The sequence below is a fragment of the Papio anubis genome, chromosome 9 (genome assembly GCF_008728515.1).
Source record: "Papio anubis isolate 15944 chromosome 9, Panubis1.0, whole genome shotgun sequence".
Taxonomy (NCBI): Eukaryota; Metazoa; Chordata; class Mammalia; order Primates; family Cercopithecidae; genus Papio; species Papio anubis.
This window is the reverse complement of record NC_044984.1, coordinates 7,876,369-7,903,924: the sequence shown is the minus strand read 5'-3', so window position 1 is coordinate 7,903,924 and position 27,556 is coordinate 7,876,369. Positions and strand designations below refer to the sequence as shown.

The window sequence follows — 27,556 nt, the reverse complement described above, 5'->3', positions numbered from 1 at the left end:
AGCTACTTGTGAGGCTGAGGCAGGACAATGGCTTGAACCTGGGAGGCAGAGGGTGTGGTGAGCTGAGATGGCGCCATTGCACTCCAGCCTGGGTAACAGGAGCGAAACTCCATCTCTAAAAAAAGAAAAGAAAAGAAAAGAAAAAAGTTGGCCGGGCACGGTGGCTCATGCCTGTAATCCCAGCACTTAGGGAGGCCGAGGCGGGCGGATCATGAGGTCAGTAGTTCAAGACCAGCCTGACCAACATGGTGAAACCCTATCTCTACTAAAAATACAAAATTAGCTGGGCGTGGTGGCGCGTGCCTGTAATCCCAGCTACTTGCAAGGCTGAGGCAGGAGAATGACTTGAACCTGGGAGGCAGAGGGTGTGGTGAGCCGAGATGGCGCCATTGCACTCCAGCCTGCGTAACAGGAGCGAAACTCCATCTCTAAAAAAAGAAAAGAAGAAAAGAAAAAAAAGTTTATGGGCATACCCAATAATGATGGAAACACAAACCATCTCCGGAAGTCAATATATTCCTTCTACTTCCTTTTATTTTACAAGAAACACTTTCTTACCTCGTATGTTTTTTCTTATGCTTTCTCTTGGACATTTCTTTATTATATTTCTTTCTCTTTTTACAAAACCATTGACTTATCTGCAAAAAATGAGGTGTGGGAGGTGATTAATACAGTAATAAAAATATTGATCTATGTGAGTAATAGCACCATACAAGTGACTCTGTCTATCAATGAAGAAGTGTCTATTAACGTCGTCATACCTGTTTATGTGTCATGTCAAATTCAAACGAGAGTGAGAGACTCTCTTGTATTGTGGGGCACCTGTTTAACTTAAACTTTGCCCAGAGAGTGTCCATGAGGGATTTGCTGACTAATCTTTTCTCGGGATACTGTTTGTGTTTCTCATTTTCCCTTTTCCTTTTATTTTCCGGTTCATCTTCCAGCTCCTTCTCATTTTCTTCTTCTTTTTCTCGCTCTCTCTTTCTGCCTGCTTCTCTTCCTCCTTCTCTCCATTTCTGCTTTCCGTTTTGTTCATCTTCACTGTAATTTCCAGTTGATTGTTCTGGATTTTGATCATAAGACATAGCTGGTCGTTTCTGTATAAAAAAACCTGTGGAATAAAATAAAGCTGCAGCCAAATTTGACTTTCAGAGCATAGTCAACAATCTTCCATGTGAGACTATGTTTGATTTTCCTAAGTTAGCAGTGTTGTACATTGGTGAAAAACACAGAGCAAAGAAAAAGTGAATTTGAGGCCAGGTGCGGTGGCTCATGCCTGTAATCCCAGCACTTTGGGAGGCTGAGGCGGGCGGATCACGATATCGGGAGATTGAGACCATCTTGGCCAAAATGGTGAAAACCCATCTCTACTAAAAATACAAAAATTAGCTGGGCATGGTGGCATGCGCCTGTAGTCCCAGCTACTCGGGGTGCTGAGGCAGCAGAATCGCTTTAACCCGGGAGGCGGTGGCTCATGCCTGTAATCCCAGCACTTTGGGAGGCTGAGGCAGGTGGATCACCTGAGGTCAGGAATTCAAGACCAGCCTGGCCAACATGGTGAAACCCTGTCTCTACTAAAAATATAAAAATTAGCTGGGCGTGATGGCGTGTACCTGTAGTCCCAGTTACTTGGGAGGCTGAGGCAAGAGAATTGTTTGAACCAAGGAGGCAGAGGTTGCAGTGAGCTGAGATTGTGCCACTGCACTCCAGCCTGGTGACAGAGCAAGACCCCATCTCAAAGTAGCCAGGCATGGTGGAGAGGCACCTGTAATCCCACTTCACTTGGAAGCTGAGGCAGGAGAATTACTTGAACCGGTGGGTGGAGTTGCAGTGAGCGAGATTGTGCATTGCTCTCCCAGCCTGGGCAACAAACAGGCAAAAAAAAAAAAAAAAAAAAAAAAGAAGAAGAAGAAATTCATTGTAGGGAATTGGCTTATGCAATCTTGGAACTGTCTTGGCAAGTCGGAAAAGATGGCTGGAACCCTTCAGTGTGAGATGAAGCTGCTCTCCCTAGGCAGAATTCCTCTTAAAGCCTTAACTGATTGCATTAGGCTTTCTCAAATTATAATCCCTTTTACTCAAAGACAATTAATACGGATTTTAATCACATCTAAAAATGCCAGTAGCAAGGCCTGGCGTGGTGATGGCTCATGCCTGTAATCCCAGCCCCGCCACTGCACTCCAGCCTGGGTAACACAGCAAGACACTGTCTCAAAAGAAAATAAATAAATATGCCAGTAGCACCTAGTGTTTGATTGAATAACTGGGGTCTATAGCCTACCCAAGTTGCCACATTAAAGACCACTGATACTCAAACCAGACAGATATCCCCCGAAAAAAACTATAGATTAATGTCCCTTATGAATATGGAGGCAAAAACTTCAACGAAATGCTAGCAATCCAAAATCCAGCAACATAGTAAAAGCATTATGCACCATAACCAAGTAGGATTTATTCTAGAAATGTGTGATTAGTTCAAAATAGGAAAATCAATGTAATACATCATATGAATAGAATAAAGGAAAAAAAATGCAATCATCTCAATAGAGGCAGAAAAGACTGTTTCTCTAAAATTTAAACAGGTACCATATGACACAGCAATTGCACCCTTTAAACAAAATGTATTATATCCATACAGTACACTGTCAGCCACAAAAAAGAAATAAAATACTGATTCATGCTCAACATAGATGAATATCAAAAACAAGCTAAGTGGGGCCCGGGTGTGGGGACTCATGCCTGTAATCCCAGCACTTTGGGAGGCCGAGGTGGGTGGATTGCTTGAGCCCAGGAGTTCGAAACCAGCCTGGGCAACATAGTGAGATCTCTTCCCCTCAAAAAATAAAAAAATGAGGTGAGAGGATCACTTGAGCCCAGGAGGTTGAGGCTGCAGTGAGTCCTGATCACGACACTGCACTCCCACCTGGGTGACAGAGCAAGACCCTGCCACACCGGAAAAAAAAAAAAAAGAAAAAGGAAAACAAATTAAATGAAAGAAGTCAAAATGCAAAAAGTCATATATTGTATGATTCTGCTTATATAAAATGTCCAGCCTAGGCAAATCTATAGAGACAGAAAGTAAATTAGTGATTATCAGAGATTAGGGTGGGATAAAATTCGGAGTGTCTGCTAATTGTTATAAATTTTCTTTTAAAAAAATAATTTATGTATTTTTAAGAGACGGCGGTGGGTGAGGTGGTGTGGCAGTAAACTGTGCTGTTGTTGGTCTCGAAATCGTCAGCTTGAGTGATCTGTCCGCCTTGGCATTCCAAAGTGCTGGGATTACAGGCGTGAGCCACCACACCAGGCCACAAGTTTTCTTTTGTTAGGGGAAAAAAAAATTCCCTCTTGTAACCCACACCCTTCTATTGCTACCACTCCTCTTCTCAATTTCTTTTACAGAATGTGATCAAGTGTAAGAAAATTTTAGAGTTCTCTGTCTGTGTTCTTTGCCTGTTGGTGATTTTTCTCCCCTCATTCTCTCTTGAATATTCTCCAATCAGGCTTTCACATCCACTTCCACACATTCCTCTTCAGAGTCAGACATTAATGACCTTGACATTGCAAAAAATTAAAATGGCCACCAGGCACAGTGGTTCCTGCCTGTAATCCCAGCATTTTGGTAGGCCAAGGCAGGTGAATCACCTGAGGCCGGGAGTTTGAGACCAGCTTGGCCAACATGGCGAAATCCTGTCTCTACTAAAAATACAAAAATTAACTAGGCTTGGTGGCGCACGCCTGTAGTCCCAGCTACGTGAGAGGTTGAGGCAGGATAATGGAGAGGTTGAGGCAGGAGAATTGCTTGAACCCGGGTGGTGAAAGTTGCAGTGAGCCGAGATCGCCCCACTGTGCTCTAGCCTGGGCAACAGAGCAAGACTCAGTCTCAAAACAAACAAACAAACAACAACAAAACAAAGGCCAGGCATGGAGGGTCACTCCTGTAATCGCAGCACTTTGGGAGGCCGAAGTGGGAGGACCACTTGAGGTCAGGAGTTCAGGACCAGCCTGGCCAACATGGTAAAACCCTGTCTCTACTAAAAATACAAAAATACAAAAAATTAGTCGGACGTGCTCTTTTGAACCCCAGGAGGGGGAGGTCACAGTTAGTCGAGATTGTGCTACTGCACTCCAGCCTGGGCAACAGAACAAGACTGTGACTCAAGAAAACAAAACAAAACAAAACAAAACAAACAAACAAACAAAAAAAAACAAAAAAAGAGAGAAAAGAAATCAAATGGCCAATTTCCAATCCCCATTTTCTTCTAAGGGTATCATGGTGGTGGGATAGTGGGTTTGTTTTGTTTTGTTTTGTTTGTTTGTTTTGTTTTGTTTCTTTGAGACACAGTCTCACTCTGAAGTCCAGACTGGAGTGCAGTGGCTCAATCTCAGCTCACCACAACCTCCGCCTTCTGGGCTCAAAGGATTCTCTTGCCTCAGCTTCCTGAATAGCTGGGACTACAGGCGTGCCTCACCAAGCCCGGCTAATTGTTATATTTTTGGTGGAGACGGGGTTTCATCATCTTGGCCAGGATGGTCAACTCCTGACCTCAAGCAATCTGCCCCCCTTGGCCTCCCAAAGTGCTGAGATTTCAGGTGTGAGCCACTGTGCCCGGCCTGTCCCCATCTTACTTACGTGAAGGATCAGGGGAACTGAGTATCAGGATCTCTCTACAGAAAAAGTTTACCTTCTCCACTTGCCGCGAACATCACCTTTCCTGGGGCTTCCTCAAAGTCATCGGCTGCTCTTTCAAGGTTTTCTTTGTTGCTCCTCTTTCCGCTACTGCTTTCTGACTGGCACCCGGCATTCAAGGTTAAATCTCTTCACCTCTTATCTCTTGCATGGCTCTAATCCCAGACCATCCTAGTCTCACAGTTTTTTTTTTTTTTGTTTTTGAGACTGAGTCTGGCTCTGTGGCGCAGGCTGGAGTGCGGTGGCGGATCTCAGCTGCAAGCTAGCTCCGGGTTCGCCTGTCTCCGCCTCAACCTCCGAGTAGCTGGGGACCGCAGAGCACCGCCCAGCCCGGCTAGTTTTTGTATTGTTATTTTGGTAGAGAGGCCGGGGTTTCACCGTGTTGATGGCCCGGAATGGTCTGATCTGCATTCGTGATCCGCTCATGACCTCCCCGAGGTGCTGGGATTACAGGCTTGAATTTTGGCGCTTGCTCTCACAGTTTTAATGCTGCCTAAAGGGAGATTACTTTCTTTTTTTTTTTTTTTTTGGGCGGGGTCGCTGTCGCCAGGCTGGGTACGTGCGGCGTCTCGGCTCACTGCAAAACTCCGCCTCGAGTTTCGCATTCTCCGCCTCCGGCCTCGGTAGCCAACGCAGGACTCGCGCCGCCACCCTCGCCTGGCTATTTTGTATTTTAGTAGAGGCGGGGTTTCACCACGCCATTGTAGGATGGTCTTCGATCTCTGACATATGGCGGGTCACCACCAGGCTCCCAAAGTGCTGGGATTACAGGTTTGAGCCACAGCCACGACCCCGGAATTACTCAAATGTTTATTTCCAGGCTTGTATGTCAAACTCCTGATTCAGTATTTCTGCTTGGATGTCTAATAAGTTATGTGAATTGAACTTAAAATTCCCAAACTCAGTTTATGGCTCCTTCGGCGCTATTACTCTCAGGCCTCTGGTGCCTTAGTAAATATCCCATCTGCTTGGTGTTTTTGAAGGTCAAAAACAGCAGGGTGCTATCTTTGTTCCCTTTCTCATAGCTCAACTGAATCTGTCATCAAGAAAATCTTGCTTTTCTTCCTTTAAAATATATCCAGACAACTGCCACTTCTTACCGTCATCATCTCTCAACTGATATGTTTATCTCATAACTCAATCTGCTTCTGTTTTCGTCCATCCCACCCCAAAATTTATTTCCAACATAGCAGAAAAGAGGCTGATGCCGATCGCGGGTGTGGTGGCTTACACCTGTAATCCCCCCAAATTTTGGGAGGCAGTGAGGGTGAGATCGCATTAGGGTCAGAAGTTTGAGACCACCCTGGCCAACATGGTGAAACCTCGTCTTTACTGTAAATACAAAAATGAGCTGGGCGTGGTGGCGAACGCTTATAATCCCAGCTACCTGGGAGGCTAAGGTAGGATAATCCCTTGAAACCGGGCGGTGGAGGCTGCAGTGAACCGAGATCATGCCACTGTACTCCAGCCTGGGTGATAGAATGACACTGCATCTCAAAAAAAAAAAAAAAAAGCCAGATGTGGTGGCTCATGCCTATAATCCCAGTACTTTGGGAGGCTGACGCAGGCTGATCACCTGAAGTCAGGAGTTTGAGAACAGCCTGGCCAACATGGTGAAACTCTGTCTCCACCATAAATACAAAAATTAGCTGGACGTGGTGACGCATGCCTGTAATCCCAGCTACTCAGGAGGCTGAGGCAGGAGAATCGCTTGAACTTGGGAGGCGGAGGTTGCGGTGAGCTGAGATCACGTCACTGCACTCCACCCTGGGTGACAAGAGCAAAACTCCGTCTTGAAAAAAAAAAGAAAAGGTGCCTGGAGCGGTGACTCATGCCTGTAATCTGAAATCTGACCACTTTGGGAGTCTGAGGCGGGCAGATCACCTGAGGTCAGAAGTTCGAGACCAGCCTGACCAACATGGTGAAACCCCATCTATACTAAAAATACAGAAATTAGCTGGGCGTGGTGGTGTGAGCCTGTAGTCCCAGCTCCTTGGGAGGCTGAGGCATGAGAATCACTTCAACCCGGTGGCAGAGGTTGCAGTGAGCTGTGAGCTGACATTATGTCACTGCACACCAGCTTGGGCAATAGTGAGACTCTGTCTCCAAAGAAAAAAGAAAAATATGTAGGCTGGGTCCGGTGGCTCATGCCTGTAATCCCAGCACTTTGGGAGGCCGAGGTGGGCAGATCACGAGGTCAGGAGATTGAGACCATTCAGGCCAACATGGTGAAACCCCGTCTGTACTAAAAATACAAAAATTAGCTGAGCATGGTGGCATGCGCCTGTGGTCCCAGCTACTAGGGAGGCTGAGGCAAGAGAATCGTTTAAACCCCCAGGCAGAAGTTGCAGTGAGTTGAGATCACGCCACCGCCACTGCACTGCAGCCTGGCGACAGAGAGAGACTCTATGTAAAAAAAAAAAAAAGAAAAAAAAAGGAAAAAGCGCAAATCAGATCATCAGATCATAGCATTCTCTGGCTGGAAATCTGAATGGCTTCCTCCCTCAACGTAAAAGCTGAGGACCTCATAAGGGTTTAAAATGTCCTGTAGGAGATTGGATTAAGAAAATGTGGCACATATACACCATGGAATACTATGCAGCCATAAAAAAGGATGAGTTTGTGTCCTTTGTAGGGACATGGATGCAGCTGGAATCCATCATTCTTAGCAAACTATCACAAGAACAGAAAACCAAACACATGTTCTCACTCCCTTAGGTGGGAACCTTGAACAAGTAAGATCACTTGGACTCAGGGAAGGGGAACATCACACACGGACTATCATGGGGGAGGGGGAGGGAGGGATTGCATTGGGAGTTATACCTGATGTAAATGATGAGTTGATGGGTGCAGCACACCAACAAGGCACAAGTATACATATGTAACAAACCTGCGGTATGCTGTGCCCACAAGTTACAGTATAATAATAATAAATAAATTAAAAAATAGGCGTGTGCAGTGGCTCAAGCCTGTAATCCAGCACTTTGGGAGGCGGCCCGAGTGAGATCAGGTCAGGAGATGAGAGACATCCCTGGCTAACATGGTGAAACCCGTCTATAAAATGCAAAAACTAACCCGGTGCGTGGTGGCGAGCCTGTAGTCCCAGCTACTTCCGGAGGCTGAGGCGGGAGAATGGCCTGAACCTGGGGCCGGGCTTGCAGGCAGAGCGAGATCAGCACTGCACTCAGCACCAGACCTAGTGAGACTCCGTCAAAAAAATGTCACCAGGTTGGTCCTGCCTGCATTTTTTTTTTTGAATAAGTTTCACTCATGTTGCCGGGCTGGAGTGCAAAGGCGCCATCCCAGCCCACCATAGCCTCCACTTCACGGGTTCAAGCAATTCTCCTGCCTCATCCTCCATAGTAGCTGGGATTACAGGCATGGGCCACCACACCTGTCTAATTTTGTATTTTTACTAGAGATGGAGTGGGGGTCTCTCCATGTTGGCCAGGCTGGTCTCGAACTCCCGACCTCAGATGATTGCCTGCCTCAGCCTCCCAAAATGTTGGGATTACAGGTGTGAGCCACTGTGCCCGGCACCCTTGCCACCTTTCTGACTTCTACCAGTGCTTCCCTTCATTCAACAGTGCCGCATCCCCTAGCTTTTCAGTAAACAAGCCAAGCCTGGTCCCAGCTTAAGCCTTTGCATTTGCTATTTGCTCTGCCAAAAAAACTCTTCCTCCAAATAAAATAATTTTATCCCTTCCCTTCTTCAGGTTACTCTTGAAAGCTACTCATCCTCAAGGCCTTCGTAGAATTCTGCATTCAGAAAGCAAGCACCCTTTCTCCCACACTCCTTGTTCCCATTCTCTGATTAGTTTTTTTCTATATTACTCACACCATCTTCCATACCATATGTTACTTGTTTTTTCTTCTGTTTGCCTCTCTACAAAGATGAGCAGATGAACTTGTTGGCTGGGCATGGTAGCTCATGCCTGTAATTCTAGCACTTTGGGAGGTCAAGGTGGGTGGATCACAAGGTCTGGAGTTCGAGATCATCCTGGCAAACATGGTGAAACCCCGTCTCTACTAAAAAATACAAAAAATGAGCCGGGTGTAGTGGCATGCACTGGTAGTCTCAGCTACTCGGGAGGCTGAGGCAGGAGAATTGCTTGAACCCTGGAGGCGGAGGTTGCAGTGAGCAGAGATCGCGTCACTGAACTCCAGCCTGGTGACACAGCAAGACTCCATCTCAAAAAAAAAAAAAAAAAAAGAACAAGAAGAAAGATGAGCTTGTTGAATGCAGAGCTTTTAGTTTTATTTGGTTCTCCATGCTCAGTAACAAGAACACATAGTAGGTGCTCAACATTTGTTGAATGAGCAAGTAGAATACTGAAAAGATATTGCGAGGAGATGACAACAGCAATTATTTCTGGGAAGGGAACATAATAGGAGTAAAGGACAACCCTTTTTTTTTTTTTAAGACAGAGTTTTGCTCTTGTTGCGCAAGCTGAAGTGCAATGTCGCGATCTCGGCTCCCTGCAACCTCCGCCTCCCAGGTTCAAGGGATTCTCCTGCCTCAGCCTCTCAAATAGCTGGGATTACAGGCCTGTGCCACAATGCCCTGGCTAATTTTTTGTATTTTTAGTAGAAATGGGGTTTCATCGTGTTAGCCAGGCTGGTCTCGAACTCCTGACCTCAGGTGATCTGCCTGCCTTAACCTCCCAAAATGCTGGGATTACAGGCATGAGCCACCTCGCCCGGTAAGGACAACTTTACTTTTACATTTTACATTTCAATGTTGTTATTCAGTATATATGTGAGCCATGGCCAGAGATGAGGCTTGAGTCAGTATTTAATGAGACATTTATGGCTTCTGAATTTAAGGCCAAGGGTAAAATAGGAGCTACCAGGGAGTTGTGTTAATCTGTGTTGTGATCAGGTAAACCTTAAATTGGAGACTTAACTAAAGCTGTTCGATACTGGAGACCATACAGGAGGCTGAAGGATTTTCCAAATCAGGCTAAAGATTTTGTACTAAATACTTAAGACCCCGGGCACGGTGGCTCACATCTGTAATCCCAGCACTTTGGGAGGCTGAGGCAGGTGGATCATGTAAGGTCAGGAGTTTGAGACCAGCCTGGCCAACATGGTGAAATTCGTCTCTATTAAAAATACAAAAATTAGCCAGGTGTGGTGGCACGCACCTATAATTCCAGCTACTAGGGAGGCTGAGGCAGGAGAATCACTTGAACCCATTAGGCGGAGATTGTGGTGAGCTGAGATTGCACCATTGCACTCCAGCCTGGGCGACAAGAGCAAAAACTCCGTTTCAAAACAAACAAAAAATTTAAGACCATTGAACACCATTGAAGGATTGTAAGTGATGAAACAAACTTTAGAGTGGAGAATGCATTGCATTGAAGAGATTTAAAGACCAATTAGTTCTTGGTAGGGAGGTTACAGAGATGACTGACCAGATAAGGTAGATGTCATCCATCTCTTGGATGTGGCCCACAAATAGGAGCACCCAGTGGTAATCCACAAAAGGAAATCCACAAAAAGACCATATTTCCTGACATCTATTTTTGGAGCCATGAAAAAAAAAAAATTCAAATAGCCATATGAAAAATGTTCAATTTACGTGTCGCAGAGTGTCTGAAATAGTGAGATATACTGATAAGAAAATGCTTTCCAAAATACAGTGGAGAGACAGGAAAAAAAAAAATGTAGGACTGGGCATGGTGGTTTATGCCTGTAATCCTAGCACTTTGAGAGGTCAAGGTGGGCAGATCATTTACGGTCAGAAGTTCAAGACCAGCCTGGCCAACATGGTAAAACTCCATTTCTACTAAAAATACAAAACTTAGCTTGTGTGGTGGTACATGCTTATAATCCCAGCTACTTGGAGGCTGAGGCAGGACAATCGCTTGAACCTGAGAGGTGGAGGTTGCAGTGAGCCGAGATAGAGCCACCAGAGAGTGAGACTCCGTCGTAAAAACAAATAAATACATAAATAAATATTTTATGAAAATGCTACTTAGTCGGGTGAGGTGTCTCACACCTATAATCCTAGCATTTTGGGAGGCCAAGGCATAAGAATTATTTGAACTCAGGAGTTCAAGAACAGCCTGGGCATCACAGTGAAACTCCTGACTCCATTATTATTATTATTATTATTATTTTGAGACGAAGTCTCCTTTCTTGTCCCCCAGGCTGGAGTGCAATGGCGCGATCTTTGCTCACTGCAACCTCCACCTCCCAGGTTGAAGCGATTTTCCTGCCTCACCCTCCCGAGTAGCTGGGACTATAGACACCTGCTACCACAACTGGGTAATTTTTGTATTTTTAGTAGAGACAGGGTTTCACCATGTTGGCCAGGCTGGTCTCGAATTCCTGACATCAGGTGATCTGCCTGCCTTGGCCTCCCAAAGTGCTGGGGTTACAGGCGTGAGCCACAGCTGCCCAGCCCATTATTTTATTTTTATTTATTTATTTATGAGACAGAGTCTCACTCTGTCACCCAGGCTGAAGTGCAGTTGTGTGATCTTGGCTCACTGCAACCTTCACCTTCTGGGTTCAAGTGATTCTCCTGCCTTACTCTTCCGAGTAGCTGGGACTACTGGTACGCGCAAACACGCCCAGCTAATTTTTGTATTTTTAGTAGAGACAGGGTTTCTCCATATTGCCCAGGCTGGTCTTGAACTCCTGACCTCAGGTGATCCACCCGCCTCGGCCTCCCAAAGTGGTGGGATTACAGGCATGAGCCACCAGGCCCAGCTGACTCCATTATTTACATTAAATTATTTTAAATCTTTTTTTTTTTTTTTGAGACAGTCTCACTCTGTTGCCCAGGCTGGAGTGCAGTGGCATGATCTCGGGTCACTGCAGCCTCTGCCTCCCAGGTTCAAGCGATTCTCCTGCCTCAGCCTCCTGAGTAGCTGGGATTACAGGTATGTGCCACTATGCCTGGCTAATTTTTGTGTTTTTAGTAGAGATGGGGTTTTCACCATTTTGGTCAGGCTGGTCTCGAACTCCTGACATTGTGATCTGCACACCTCGACCTCTTTTTTCTTTTGTTTTTGTTTTTCGGTTTGTTTTTTGAGATGGAGTCTCCCTCTGTCGCCCAGGCTGGAGTGCAGTGGCATGATCTTGGCTCACTGCAACCTCCGCCTCCCAGTTTCAAGTGATTCTCCTACCTCAGCCTCCAAGTAGCTGGCATTACAAGCAAGTGCCACTACACCCAGCTAATTTTTGTATTTTTAGGAGAGATGGGGTTTCTCCATGTTGGCCAGACTGGTTTGGAACTCCTGACCTCAAGCGATCTGCCTGCCTTGGTCTCCCAAAGTATTGGGATTATAGGCATGAACCATCATGCCCGGCCTCCGACTATGCTCTTACGTGGTCACACAACCAGCCTCACACTCTGGTAGAAGAAGGGGTTGCCATTTTGTTAATCTCAGCTAAGAGAAGAGAATTTTAAAGAATCACTGAAGACTGAGTGCAGTGGCTCACACCTATAATCCCAGCACTTTGGGAGGCTGAGGCGGGTGGATCACTTGAGGCCTGGAGTTTGAGACCAGCCTGGCCAACATGGTGGAACCCCATCTCTACTAAAAATACAAAAATTAGCCGGGTGTGGTGGCACACCCCTGTAATCCCAGCTACTCAGGGGGCTGAGGCAGGAGAATTGCTTGAATCTGGGAGGCAAAGGTTGCAGTGAGCCGGGATCACCCCACAGCACTCCAGCCTGGGTGACAGAGCAAGACTCTGTCTCAAAATAAATAAATAAATAAATAAACAAATAAATAAAAAATAAAATAAAAATCACTCAAAGTTTGACTTTTGTGTTTAGGGATACCTAGGATCTGACACCTGACTCAAGCATGACAGTGTCCAAAGGTGAGAGGCTGTCAGGAGCTGTCCACGGTGGCTGAATGTGGACAGGAGGTCTCTATTGGTCCGTTTAGTAGTCACTCAGATGTCCTGAGTAGCTAGGGGGAGTAAACATTTGATAGGGGTTGCTTTTGAGCTGTCCTGGGCACATTAGAATTGCTGCCTATGGCCTTACAGGTCTTGCATCCTAGCAGCTCCTCTTGAAAGGAACCGCGGATGGCGGGCCGAGCCCCAGCCTGTAATCCCAGCAGCACTTTGGGAGGCCAGTGGATCCACGCGAAGGTCAGAGATCAAGACCGTCCTGGCTAACATGGTGAAACAATGCTCTACTAAAAATACAAAAAAAAAACAAAAAAAAACAGCCCGAGTGGTGATGGGCACCTGTAATCCCAGCTGCTTTCCCGGAGAGAGAGGCTGAGGCAGGAGAATATAAGCGTGAACCCAGAGGCGGAGCTTGCAGTCAGCTGAAATCCCACCACTAAGCTCCAGCCTGGGCTGACAAATGAGAGATTCCGTCTCAAAAAAAAAAAAAAAAAAAAAGAAAGGCGGACTATCAGAAGCTGGGGGCTGAGGAGGGAGCTCCACAGGACAGCTGTAAGAGATAAGTTCTCAGAAAGCAAATTCGGGGACTAGGCATTCATAGGGGAGAGATCTTAAAAAGCAACTGAGAAGGCCGGGCGCGGTGGCTCACGCCTGTAATTCCAGCACTTTGAGAGGCCGAGGCGGGTGGATCACGAGGTCAGGAGTTCAAGATCAGCCTGGCCAATATGGTGAAACCCGTCTTTACTGAAAAATACGAAAATTAGGCCACGTGCGGTGGCTCACGCCTGTAACCCCAGCACTTTGGGAGGCCGAGGCAGGCGGATCATCAGGTCAGGAGTTCGAGACCAGCCTGACCAACATGGCAAAAGCCCTTCTCTACTAAAAATACTGGGCATGGTGGCGAATGCTTGTAATCCCAGCTACTCGGGAGTGGGAGGCAGGAGAATCACTTGAACCCGGGAGGTGGGGGTTGCAGTGAGCCGAGATTGCACCATTGCACTCCAGCCTGGGCAACAAGAGCGAAACTCTGTCTCAAAAAACAAAAAAAAAGAAAGAAACAAATATTATCTAACGCTTAAACTAATCCTATGAGACAGAAATTATTCAAGTCCTCATTTTATAAATGAGGAAGCTGAGGTTTACAAGACCAGTGCCCTAACCCCTGAGCTATGGAACCAACTGTGAAGCTGAAGTTCAGAGCAGGGCAGTAACTTGTAGATCACAGCTTAGTTAAGCTGCAGAGCCTGGAGAGGAAGAAAGGCTGTCTGATTACAAATCTCAAAAGTAAGAAAGATTTCATCCAGGGAAATGAGAAGGATTGTCCTGGAGGATTTGAGAATCATGTATGGTATTTCTGTTCTGATCTACCTAGCTGTTTGAGAATAATAACCATCTATACTTAATAGAAGGCTTTACATTTCCAAAGTGAAAAAGAACAACAGTACAAGTGATGAAAGAAGGTGCATGTGGGGGCCGGGCGCAGTGGCTCACGCCTGTAATCACAGCACTTTGGGAGGCTGAGGTGGGCGGATCACCTGAGGTCAGGAGTTCAAGACCAGCCTGGCCAACATGGTGAAACCCTGTCTCTACGAAAAATACAAAAATTAGCCGAGCATTGTGTGTTGTGGCGTGCACCTGTAATCTCAGGTACTAGGGAGGCTGGGCCTGGAGAAACGCTTGAACACGGGAGGCGGAGTTTGCAGTCAGCCAAAATCACGCCACTGCATTCCAGCCTGGGCGACAGAGCCAGACTCCTTCTAAAAAAAGAAAGAAAGAAAGAAGGCGCATCTGAATCTTTCCAGCCACAGGGCAAATCCTGCCAAAATGCAGACAAATAAACGCCCTGCAGTCTCTGTACAACACATTTATTCAAACCTGCTTTGAATAATTTGACAAATCTGCTTAACAATGACCTGATTAAGGGGTAGACACAAAAAGGAGGTGGCACAGTGATTTTCTAGTACATTTTTCTTCTTAGGAATGCTCCTTATAGCTATTCTATTGGAGAGGAACAACCATAAAGAATTATTGAAATGGCAAAACCCTACATCCTCTGGAAAGCATTCTATCCGCCTTTCCCCTTCCCCCTCCCTGCCAGGGGCTCTCAGACTTTAGCATGCATAATAATCCCCAGGAAGGTTTGTTGAAATCAGGTTCCTGGGTCCCACCCCAGAATTTCTGATTCAGTAATTCACACGCGGGGCTCAAAAATTTGCATGTCTGTGTAGGGGCGGAGAGGGTGTGATCCCTTTCCTCCTGATAGTAAGAGTCAGGTGGACACTCCAATAACAAAAGGCAGATTAACAAGAGAAAAGCATAACAAATTTATCTAGTCAAAGTTTTATTTGACAAAGGAGGCTTCAGAGTTGAAGATCGAAAGACTCAGGTAAAAAGTGTCTATTTTTATGCTTAGCTTCTCTGAAGAATGGACAGCTGTGTAGAAATGTGACTGGACAAAAAGCGAATGACCTAATGGTAATAGACTGAGTGGGGAAACCCAGCAAAGCATTTTTTTTTTTTTTTTTTTGAGACAGAGTCTTGCTCTTGTCGCCCAGGCTAGAGTGCAGTGGGGCGATCTTGGCTCACTGCAACCTCTGCCTCCTGGTTCAAGCCATTCTCCTGCCTCAGCCTCCTGAGTAGCTGGGATTACAGGCACATGCCACCATGCCCGGCTTATTTTTGTGTTTTTAGTAGAGACGGGGTTTCACCATGTTGGCCAAGCTGGTCTCAAACTCCAGACCTTGTGATCTGCCCGCCTTGCCCTCCCAAAGGGCTGTTACAGGCATGAGCCACTGCGCCCAGCTGACAATGTATTTTCACATGTGCTTGAGAAAATGTCCTGGTGTTCCAAATGCTGGCAGTTTCTAAATATGAAATATACATTTCCAGAGATCCATTTTGCAGAGAGGCATTCTCAGTTTTTTGGGGGTTTTTTTGTTTTTTTTTTTTTTTGTGACAGAGTTTTGCTCTTGTTGCCCAGGCTGGAGTGCAGTGGCGTGGTCTTGGCCCACTGCAACCTCCGCCTCCTGGGTTCAAGTGATTCCCTTGTCTCAGCCTCCCAGGTAGCTGGAATTACAGGCGCCCACCAGCATGCCGGCTAATTTTTGTATTTTTAGTAGAGATGGGTTTCACCATGTTGGTCAGGCTGGTCTCAAACTCCTGACCTCAGGCAATCCGCCGGCCTTGGCTTCCCAAAGCGCTGGGATTACAGGTGTGAGCCACCGCGCCCAGTCTCCCAGTATTTTTATATCAAAGAATTTTAAAATATTGTTTTTACTAAAGATGTAAACTTTCACATAGAGAGTAACCTAATATCTGAAACTAACCAAAAAAAAAAGAAGAAGTAGAAGAAAGAAAGAAAGGAAAGAAGGAAGAGAGAGAGATAGGTTTTCAAAAAATACTCCTGTGCTGGAATTGCGAATTGTTCCTTGATAAAAGTCCTCGGTTGAAAGGCGCTCCTTTAGACCCTGAGACTCACCTGCTGGGGCAGCACTGAATCTTTCATTTCTGTCCCAGCCACAAATGGAATGCTCAGGTCAAGACTCCACTCCTACAGATGTGCCTGGGGCAGTCTCATTTTTAATTCCATGCCTGTCTTGATGCCTGTAAAAAGGTATATGGTAATATAAACCTTATATCACATGTTTATTGCTAAGAAGACTAAAAGGAAAAACAAGATGTTCAGGATGGTTCTTTCTAAGTCATTGAATTGCAGGTGGTTTTTCATTTTTTCTTTTCACTTTTTTTTTTTTTTTTTTGAGACGGAGTCTCACTCTGTCGCCCAGGCTGGAGTGCAGTGGCCGGATCTCAGCTCACTGCAAGCTCCGCCTCCCAGGTTCCCACCATTCTCCTGCCTCAGCCTCCCGAGTAGCTGGGACTACAGGTGCCCGCCATCTCGCCCGGCTAGTTTTTTTGTATTTTTTAGTAGAGACGGGGTTTCACTGTGTTAGCCAGGATGGTCTCGATCTCCTGACCTCGTGATCCGCCCATCTCGGCCTCCGAAAGTGCTGGGATTACAGGCTTGAGCCACCGCGCCCGGCTTTTCTTTTCACTTTTTGTATTATTTACATTCTCCAGGGTGAAAATGTAATGTTTCTAAAGTTAAGAGAAAATATCGTTTCATTTTATTTATTTTAGAGGTGGAGTCTTGCTCTGTTGCCCAGGCTGGAGTGCAGTGACACCATCATAGCTCACTATAGCCTCAAACTCCTGGGCTCAAGCAATTCTCTCGTCCCAGACTCTCCAGTAGCTGGGACTGCGAGTGCATGCCATCTTGCCTGTTTTTTTTGTTTGTTTGTTTGTTTTTTTTGAGACGGAGTCTCGCTCTGTCACCCAGGCTAGAGTGCAGTGGCATGATCTTGACTCACTGCAAGCTCTGCCTCCCGGGTTCACACCATTCTCCTGCCTCAACCTCCCAAGTAGCTGGGACTACAGGCACCCACCACCACACCCGGCTAATTTTTTGTATTTTTAGTAGAGACAGGGTTTCACTGTGTTAGCCAGGATGGCCTTGATCTCCTGACCTCGTGATCTGCCTGCCTCGGCCTCCCAAAGTGCTGGGATTACAGGCGTGAGCCACTGTGCCCAGCCTTTTTTTGTTTCGTTTTGTTTTTGTTTTTTGAGGTGTAGTTTCACTCTTGTTGCCCAGGCTGAGTGCAATGGTGCAATCTCGGCTCACCACAACCTCTGCCTCCCAGGTTCAAGTGATTCTCCTGCCTCAGTCTCCTGAGTAACTGGGATTACAGACATGCACCATCACACCTGGCTAATTTTTGTATTTTTAGTAGAGATGGGGTTTCACCATGTTGGTCAGGTTGGCCTTGAGTTCGTGACCTCAGGTGATCCGCCCGCCTTGGCCTCCCAAAGTGCTGGGATTATAGGCATGAGCCACCACGCCTGGCCTCGCCTTGCTGTTTTTAAAAGATTTTTGGTAAAGATGGGGCTCTCACTTTGGTGCCCAGGCTGATCTTGAACTCCTGGCCTCAAGTGACCCTCCTATCTCAGCCTCCTAAAGTGCTGAGTTTATAGGGATGAGCTGCCACACTCAGACTTTCTTTTAATTTGAAAGCTCATACTCCAGCTCAAACTCCTGACCTCAGGTGATCCACCTGCCTCAGCCTCCCAAAGTGTTGGGATTGCAGGTGAGAGCCACCACGCCCGGTCCTGTCAATTTTTAAATCTAAAAACATTCTAAAAAAATTAAGCTGGCCGGGTGCGGTGGCTCACGCCTGTAATCCCAGCACTTTGGGAGGCCGAGGTGGGTGGATGATGAGGTCAGGAGTTCGACACAGGCCTGGCCAACATGGTGAAACCCTGTGTCTACTAAAAATACAAAAATTAGCTGGATACGGTGGCAGATGTCTGTAATAACAGCTACTCAGGAGGCTGAGGCAGGAGAATTGCTTGAACCTGGTAGGTGGAGGTTGCAGTGAGCTGAGATTACACCACTACACTCCAGCCTTGGCAACAGAGCGAGACTCCGTCTCAAAAAAAAAATAATAATAAGCTTATATTTGTTTATTTTATTTTATTTTTTTGAGATGGAGTCTCGCTCTGTTGCCCAGGCTGGAGTGCAGTGGTACAATCTTGGCTCACTGAAGCCTCCGCTTCCAAAGTTCAAGCAATTCTTCTGCCTCGGCCTCACGAGTAGCTGGGACTACAGGTGTGCGCCACCACGCCTGGCTAATTTTTGTATTTTTTTTTAGTAGGAAAGGGGTTTTACCATGTTGGCCAGGCTGCTCTCGATCTCTTGACCTCATGATTTGGCCGCCACGGCCTCCCAAAGTGCTGGTATTACAGGCATGAGCCACCAGACCCAGCCTTAACATTATTTTTATTTATTTATTTATTTATTCATTTTTTGAGACGGAGTCTTGCTCTGTCGCCCAGGCTGGAGTGCAGTGGCCGGATCTCAGCTCACTGCAAGCTCCGCCTCCCAGGTCCACGCCATTCTCCTGCCTCAGCCTCCCGAGTAGCTGGGACTACAGGCGCCCGCCACCTCGTCCGGCTAGTTTTTTTTTCGTATTTTTTTAGTAGAGACGGGGTTTCACCGTGTTAGCCAGGATGGTCTCGATCTCCTGACCCTCGTGATCCGCAGTCGGCCTCCCAAAGTGCTGGGATTACAGGCTTGAGCCACCGCGCCCGGCCAACATTATTTTTAAAAATCATAGATGCAGTGTCTACAGTTGTAAAAATGAGGTGCTGGATGAAATCTTCAGGTTTTTTTTTTTTTTTTTTTTTTTTTTGAGATGAGTTTCCTGTCACTTTGGGCTGGGGTGCAATGCGTGTGATCTTGGCTCCTGCAACCTCTGCCTCCCACGGTTCAAGTAGTTCTCCTGCCTCAGCCTCTCCAGTGGCTAGGATTACAGGTGCCTACCACTGCGCCCAGCTAATTTTGTATATTTTTAGTAGAGATGGGGTTTCACCCTGTTGTCCACCCGCCTCCAGCCTCCCAAAGTGCTGGGATTACAGGCATGAGCCACGTGCCAGCCAATCTCTTTTTTCGAGACAATTTACTTTTTTTTTTTGGATATATAGTCTGGCTGTCACCCAGGCTGGAGTGCAGTGAGCGATCTCGGCTCACTGCAACCTCTGCCTCCAGTTCAGCGTTCTCCTGCCTTAGCCTCCTGAGCAGCTCAGTTTATAGGCATGCACCACCACCTGGCTAATTTTGTGACACCCCAGGCAGAGGCGAGGTTTTAACATACTGGCCAGGCCGTTCAAAACTCCCTGACGCAGGTGATCCACTGCCTCTGCTGCCTCCCAAAGTGCTGAAATTACAGGTGCGAACCTGCCAGCCGACAATTTGCTTTGGCGAACGAGATTAGAGTAGATTTTACTTTGATTCCAATGGGCATTGAGGTTCTTCAAATCAGCTAAAATATCATCAGTTGAGATGAATCATCAGCAGTGATTAAAATCTGAACGCAGGAGAGTGGAGGCTACAATCAGTTGAAATGCACCACTGCTCCTTGTACCCAGGTGGCTGGCTGACGAACTTCATCTCCATCGGCGTGGTGTTTCCGTACCTGTAATCCCAGCACTGAGCAAAACCAACTTTCTAGATAAGCCTGAGGTCAGGAGTTTGAGACAGTTGGCCAATCGCGGTAAAAACCGTCTCTACTAAAACACAAAATTGGCCAGGACTGGTGGTGGGCACCTATATAGTCCCAGCTACCGTAAGGCCTGATGGAGAGGTAAAACTGAACCCGGGAGGCAGAGGTTTCAGTGACCTGAAATCAGGTCACTGCACTCTTGGGAGGCGGAGTCTCGGCGCTGTAATCACCCAGGGCGCTGGGAGTGCGGAGGTGGCGCGCGATCTCACGGCTCACTGGCCTCCGCCTCCCAGTTTCCGCCATTCTCAGCACCGGTAGCTGGGACACGGCGCCCGCGCCGCCCGGCTGGTGCACCCGGCAGAGATGCACAGGGTTTCACCACCAGCCCGGGATGGTCACCGATCTCTGACCTGTGACCACCCGCCTCGGCCCCAAAGTGCTGGGATTACAGGCTTGAGCCACATGGCCCGGCCCAGGTCACTGCACACACTCTAACCTGGGCAACGGAGGGAGACTCTGTCCTAAAAAATAAATAAATAAATAAAAATAAAACAAACTGGATTTCATTCTTTATGAATTAATAGTCTGTTGTTGGGCCAGGCACAGTGATGCATGTCTGTAATCTCAGCAGCACTGGGAGGCAAGTGGAGTGGATCACCAGACCCAGGGTTGAAACCACCTTGGGCAACCTGGTGAAACACCATCTCTACTAAAAATGCAAAACTTAACTGGGCATGGTGGTATGTGCCTGTAGTCCCAGCTACTTGGGAGGATGAGGTGGGAGGACAGCTTGAGCCCAGGAGGCAGATGTTGCAGTGAGCCAAGCTTGGGCCACTGCACTGCAGACTGGGCAATAGAATGAGACCCTGCCTCCAAAAAAAAAAAAGTCCATTCTCAGCTCTTCATTATTCATAGAGGAGTGCTTGTCTAAAGTTTTATTATTTAGTTACCAGCCTCCCAGTTGTCATCATCTGTACACTCAGTCCTTCAGTCACTGCTGAAGAGCCAGCAGATGCCACATCCAGCTTTCTCTCTCTCTCTCTAGAGTCTTGGCTCCTGAAATTCCTTGTTCTGTGGAAGCCTCTCTGATGCTTTCTAATAGTCTTTGTATTTTTTTTTTTTTTTTTTTTTTTTTTTTTTTGAGGCAGTCTGTCTGTGCTTGAACTGGAGTGCAGTGGCCGGATCTCAGCTCACTGCAAGCTCAGCCTCCTGGGTTTACCTTCATTCTCCTGCCTCAGCCTCCGGTAGCTGGGACTGGGCGCCCGCCACCTCATGCTAGCTTTTTGTATTTTTAGTAGAGGCGGGGTTTTCACTATGTTAGCAGGATGGTCTCGAGACTCCTGACCTCTTGATCCATGATCTCGGCCTCCCTAGGATGCTGGGATTTACGCGCTTGAGCCACCCAGCGCCCGACATCTTTTTGCGTGATCCGAAGCTTTCTGGTTAGTCTCAGCAACCAATTGATTATACAAGCTATTTAAGCCACAACACAAACTGGAAGTTTCACTTCTCATTTTGAGGTTGGTTTCATTTCCTCATTGATTTAAAAATTCTGAAAATACGTGCAGTCCATGAACCCTGGTGCTTTTGTTAGGAAGAAATGAAATTTAGTAGTAGCATTTTAAAATCAACCAGATTTTAAAAATGAAACAGATGCTAAAAGTGATAAGAACTGCGGGTGCCGGGAAGCGGTAGCTCAAGCCTGTAATCCATGGCACTTTGGGAGGCCGAGGCGAGGCGGATCCGCGAGGTCAGGAGATCAGATTTCTGATGGCTACATCTCAAAAAATACAAAAAACGAAGGCGGCGTGGCGCCGTGCTCTCCGGAAGGTGGCGTGACTACAGTGGGCCGTACCTCAAGCGACAAATGAATCCGTCTCAAAGGCACCAGCATGGTGGCTCAAGCCTGTAGTCTAAGAAACTTGCTGGGGAGGCCAAGGCAGTAGGATCACAAGGTCAGAGGTCGAGACCATCCAGGCCAACATGGTGAAACCCGTCTCTACTAAAATACAAAAATTAGCTGGGCGTGGTGGCTGCGCCTGTAGTCCCAGCTTCACCCAGGAGACTGTAGAGGCCAGGAGGTCGCTTGAACCTGTAGGGTGCAGTGAGCGAGATTGTGCCACCTCCTCTAGCCTGGACAGAGCAAGACTCCGTCTCAAAAAAAATAATAAAAAGAAAGAAAGAACCAGTAAGGGAGTAAAATTAGTCCAATAGGAAAAAGATAGCTGACATGGCTCAAATCATATTACGGGCAGGTGAAAAGCACCAGCATCCAATTATTATTAATCTAATGTGTGTGTATTATTATTTGAGCTGAGATCAGCCACTGCACACTCCAGCATGGGTGGCAGTGAGATTCAGTCTCAAAAAAAAAAAAAAAAAAGTACACCCAAAGAGAGGGATCAAATCTAAGTTTTTTGGCCCAGGTAGAGAAAGCTCAGAATCCAGTCTGTCAGTCATGTTTCCTCCCAGATAAAAATATCTTTTTCTGAGACTTCTATAGTAATCTTATCTTTTGTCTCTTCTGCAATGATCTTTCCCTTCTTGCATCAGTCATTCAGATTGAAAGAACAAAGGCATTTTGGCCAGGCGTGGTGGCTCCAAGCCTACTCCCAGCATTTGGGAGGCCGAGGCGGAGGCGGATCAGTCCAGGAGATCAAGACCATCCTGGCTTCTTTCACGGTGAAACCCGTCTCTACTAAAAAAAAATACAAAAAACTAGCACGAGGTCAGGTGGTAGGCGCCTGAAAGATCCCAGCTTCGGGAGGAGGCTGAGGCAGGAGAATGGCGCAAACCGGGAGGTGGAGCTTGCAGTGAGCTGAGATCCGGCCACACTCAGCCCTAGGCAACAGAGCAAGACTCACATCTCAAAAAAAAAAAAAAAAAAGAATCATTTCAAGATTGATGGTTAAGTCACTGATGCCATTTTAAGTAATTCTGAGTAGGAAGATGCAGCAGCAACTACTAAAAAATAAAAAATAAAAAGAAGAAGAAGAGGCCGGGCGCAGTGGCTCACGACTGTAATCCCAGCACTTTGGGAGGCTGAGGCGGGTGGATCACCCGAGGTCAGAAGTTCGAGACCAGCCTGACCAACGTAGAGAAACCCCGTCTCTACTAAAACACAAAAAAATTAGCCGTCTCTACTAAAATTAAAAAATATATATGTGGTGGCGCATCCCTATAATCCCAGCTACTCGGCAGGCTGAGGCAGGAGAATCGCTTGAACCTGGGAGGCAAAGGTTGTGGTGAGCCAGGATCATGCCATTGCACTCCAGCCTGGGCAACAAGAGTGAGACTCCATCTCAAAAAAAAAAAAAAAAAGAAGAAGAAGAAAAAGAATAGCATTATGTTCAAATAGCAACACTCCAGGGTTAATTGTCTTTCAATTAAATACACTCCTTTTTTTTTTTTTTCCCGAGATAATTGGAACCACACGAAAGAAAAACAAAGATCAACTTCACGTGTTTCAGTCTTCCTGACGCATTCTCTCTCTCTCTCTCTCTCTCTTTCTCTCTCTCTTTCTCTTTTTTTTGAGACAAAGTATGTCGCCCAGGCTGGAGTGCAGTGGTGCGATCTCGGCTCACTGCAAGCTCCACCTCCTGGGTTCACGCCATTATCCTGGCTCAGCCTCCCGAGTAGCTGGGACTACAGGCGCCCGCCACCAGGCCCGGCTAATTTTTTTTCGTATTTTTAGTAGAGACGGGGTTTCACTGTGTTAGCCAGGATGGTCTCGATCTCCTGACCTTGTGATCTGCCCACCTCGGCTTCCCAAAGTGCTGGTATTATAGGCGTGAGCCACCATGCCCGGCCTAAATACACTCCTTGTGAGAGCAACAATGAACTTAATGGGGAATTCCACTGGAGGTGAGAAATAATAGAGTAATTAAAACACTTAACCCAGGCTGGGAGTGACGGGTCACACCTGTAATCCCAGTGGTTTGGGAAGCAGGAGGATCACTTGAGACCAAGAGTTTGATACCTGCATGGACAACATAGTGAGAGCCCTGTCTCTGCAAAAAACTAATTTTTTTTTTTTTTTTTTTGAGACAGTGTCTGTCTCTGTCCTCTAGGCTGGAATGCAGTGGCAGGCTCTCGGCTCACTGTGAGCTCTGCCTACTGGCCTTAAGCAATCCTCCCACCTACGCCTCCTGAGTAGCTGAAACTATAGGCGCGCACACCACCACATCCGGTTAATTTTTGTACTTTTTGTAGAGTTAGGATTTTGCCTTGTTGCCCAGGCTGTTCTTGAACTCCAAGCCTCAAGCAATCTGACTCCCTTGGCCTCCCAAAGTGTTGGGATTACAGGCGTGAGCCACTGCACCCAGCGGATCTACCAAAAACTTTTAAAATATTAGCCAGGGTGGGGCACAGTGGCTCATTTCCGTAATCCCAGCACTTTAGGAGGCCGAGGTGGGCGGATCACCTGAGGTCAGGAGTTTGAGAGCTGCCTGGCCAACATGGCGAAACCCTATCTCTACTAAAAATACAAAATTTAGCTGGGCGTGGTGGTGAGAGACTGTAATCCCAGCTACTGGGTAGGCTGAGGCTGGAGAATCACTTGAACCTGGGAGGTGGAGGTTGCAGTGAGCCGAGATCATGCCACTGCACTCCAGCCTGGGCAACAAAAGCGAGACTCTATCTAAAAAAAAAAAAAAAAAAAAAAAAAAATTAGCTGGGCATGGTGTCCATACCTGTAGTCCCAGCTACTTGGGAAGCTGAGGTGGGAGGATCCCTTGAGCCCAGGAATTCAAGGCTGCGGTGAGCTGTGATCACACCACTGCACTCTAGGCTGGGAACCTATCTCTGACAAACACACAAACAAACCACTTAACTCTTAGATGCAGGGAGGCAGGAGTTGATTAACTTTTCCAAGGAGCTCTTGGGACATTAATTTTGTCTTTTTTTTTAAAGTCAGATTACAGCATCCTATTTAGTCATATCTCAGTCAACGTTAACCATGCACATACAATGGAAACAGTGAACATGTAGGCAGTCTAATGTACCCAGTATTTAGGATATGCCTGTGTCTCCCAGAGAGAGAATTCTTCAGGGGGCATGTGGCAGGTGCCTGTAATCCCAGCTACTCGGGAGCCTGAGGCAGAAGAATCGCTTGAACCCGGGAGACAGAGGTTGCAGTGAGTTGAGATCGTGCCATTGCACTCCAGGCTGGGTGACAGACCGAGACTTTGTCTAAAAAAAAAAAAGAGAGAGAGAGAATTCTTCAGGAAGACTGAAACAGGTGAAGTTGATCTTTGTTTATCTTTTGTGTGGTTCCAATTATCTCCCAGAAAAACCTTTTTTTAAAATTTTATTTTATTTTTTCAGACAGTCTCACTCTGTCGCCCAGGCACAATCTTGGCTCACTGCAACTTCCACCTCCTGGGTTCAATTCTCATGCTTCAGCCTTTCGAGTAGCTGGGATTACAGGTGCCCACGACCACACCTGGTTAATTTTTGTATATTTAGTAGAGACAAGGTTTTGTCATGTTGGCCAGGCTGGTCTCCCAGAAAAACCTCTTGAATAGTGTACTTCTACCTACATGAATGTTTTTGAGTACAAAGCTGTGTATATTCTGGTGCTGTTTATGAACACAACAACATGCTGATTTATTTAATGCAACCATAGAAGTGAAAAGCAAAATTTACGTGCTGAAAAATATTACCATATTTGATATTTTTATCAGTGTAAGACTTCAGTTTTGCTCTTGGCTTTCTTGACACTTGGTGTTATGGTCTGAATGTTTGTGTCTCCCCAAAATCCGTCTGTTGAAATCCTAACCTTCAAGGTGATAGCATTGCAGGTGGGGCCTTTGGGAGGTGATTAGGTCATGAGGGTTCAACCAAATGAGTGAAATTAGTGCCCTTATAATAAAAGACCCCAGAAAGCTAGCTCATCCCTTCCACCATGTGAGGACACAGCAAGAAGAAGCCATACATAAACCAGAAAGTGGGCCTTCGCCAGACACCAAATCTGCCGGTGCCCTGATCTTGAACTTTCCAGCCTCCAAAACTGTGAGAAAGGAATTGCAGCTAATATTGGCCACCCAGTTTATAGTATTCTCTTATAGTAGCCTGAATGGGCCAGGCATGGTGGCTCACGCCTGTAATCCCAGCACTTTGGGAGGCCGAAGTGGGCAGATCACCTGAGGTCAGGAGTTCGAGACCAGCCTGGCCAACATGGCAAAACCTCATCTCTACTAAAGATACAAAACTGAGCTGGGCGTGGTGGTGTGTGCCTGTAGTCCCAGCTACTGGGTAGACTGAGGTGGGAGAATCACTTGAACCCGGTAGGTGGAGGTTGCAGTGAGCCGAGATCATGCCACTGCACTTCAGCCTGGGCGACAGAGTGAGACTCCATCTCAGAAAATAATAATAATAATAATAATAGCCTGAACTCACTTTTCCTCCTATTTCTCTGGATATCCTTATTTGTCTCTTTTGCCACTTCATCCTCTGCAAACAATACGTTCAAAGTTGGACTTTTTTTTTTTTTTCTGAGATGAAGTCTTCCTCTGTTGACTCTGTCTCAAAAAAATAAATAAATAAATAAAATATAATCTGATCTTTTCACCACATTGCTTTAGGGCCTTTAATGGCTCTTTCTGCTATTGGATAAGTTCCGAACTCTAACTTCACCCTGCATAGTCTGACCACTAACTTCCTCTTATGCAAGCCCAATCTCCCCTCCAAACCTCCACCTGGCTAGCTATAAAATAGAATCTCAAACCCTAAAGACTGCTTTTCTCATTGGTTTCTTTCTTTCCATCTTTCTTTTGAGATGGAGTCTCGCTCTCTCACACAGGCTGGAGTGCAGGGGTGCAATCTCGGCTCATGGCACCTCTGCCTCCTGGGTTCCGGTGATTCTCTTGCTTCAGCCTCCTGAGTAGCTGGGATTACAGGCTCCTGCCACCACACTAAGCTAATTTTTGTATTTTTAATAGAGATGGGGTTTCACCATGTTGGGCAGCCTGGTCTTAAACTCCTGACCTCAGGTGATCCATCTGCCTCAGCCTCCCAAAGTGCTGGATTACAGGTGTGAACCACCGTGCTCGGCCTCCCATTGGTTTCTTTGCTTGATAATATATTGCAATTATATTAATATTTACATAGAATCTATTTTTCTGAAGGCATAAATGCTAATATATTTGGGAGGTTTCTTTTCCTTTTACATTCTGGTTTTTATTTTATTTTAGAGATAGGGTCTCACTGTCACTCAGGCTGGAGCACAGTGGCTTGTTCATAGCTCACTGCAGCCCTGACCTCCCAGGCTCAGGTGATCCTCCCACCTCAGCCCTTCGAGTAGTTGGGACTACAGGTGCATGCTACCATGCCTGGCTAATTTTTGTTTTTTTTTTTGTAGAGAGAAGATCTTACTATGTTGCCCAGGCCTCAAGTAATTCTCCCGCCTTTGCCCCACAAAGTGCTGGGATTACAGGCGTAAGCTACTGTGGCCAGCCAATAATAAGTTTTAAGCGGAAGAGACTGGTTGTCTTTTAATGTTATAATTGGAAAGATTTGGTAATTTCCTGGCACACAGGTTTTTAAAAGCATGTACGCAATAGGGCATGTTTTTTTAATACTCTTGGAATCCTCCTGCCACAATGTACGTAAATCCAGGCTAATCCACTAGAGGATGACAGACCAAAGAGAGATGTGAATCAGCCAGCCCCAGCCAGCCCACCAGCTTATTGCAGAGTACGCTCAGCTGAGATGGAACCGATCTTATCCAAACCAGAATCATCCAGTGGAGTTTCGCCCAAATTGCTGACTCTCGGAACTATGAACTAATTGAATAGCTGTGTATTTTAAGTTTTAAGTTAATTGATTATACAGCAAAACCTAACTGATGTCATGTGCTGATTCCAAACACTGGGTACTCATGTTAAAAGAGCATCACTGGCCAGGCACACTAGTCTACACTGTAATCCCAGCA

General features: G+C 46.5%; 1 protein-coding gene across 1 annotated transcript; it reads right to left on the bottom strand.

The window, feature by feature from the left end:
• Positions 1-390: 390 nt before the first annotated feature.
• On the bottom strand, positions 391-1,341 carry NANOGNB (NANOG neighbor homeobox). The gene has a single exon (XM_031650236.1). The coding sequence runs from the start codon at positions 1,083-1,085 to the stop codon at positions 756-758; it is 330 nt and encodes a 109-aa protein (XP_031506096.1). The 5' UTR covers positions 1,086-1,341; the 3' UTR covers positions 391-755.
• Positions 1,342-27,556: the final 26,215 nt, after the last annotated feature.

What these genes read in the sequence shown, in the direction of transcription:
- NANOGNB (XM_031650236.1), bottom strand. Translation starts at nt 1,085, where the DNA reads ATGTCTTATGATCAAAATCCAGAACAATCAACTGGAAATTACAGTGAA.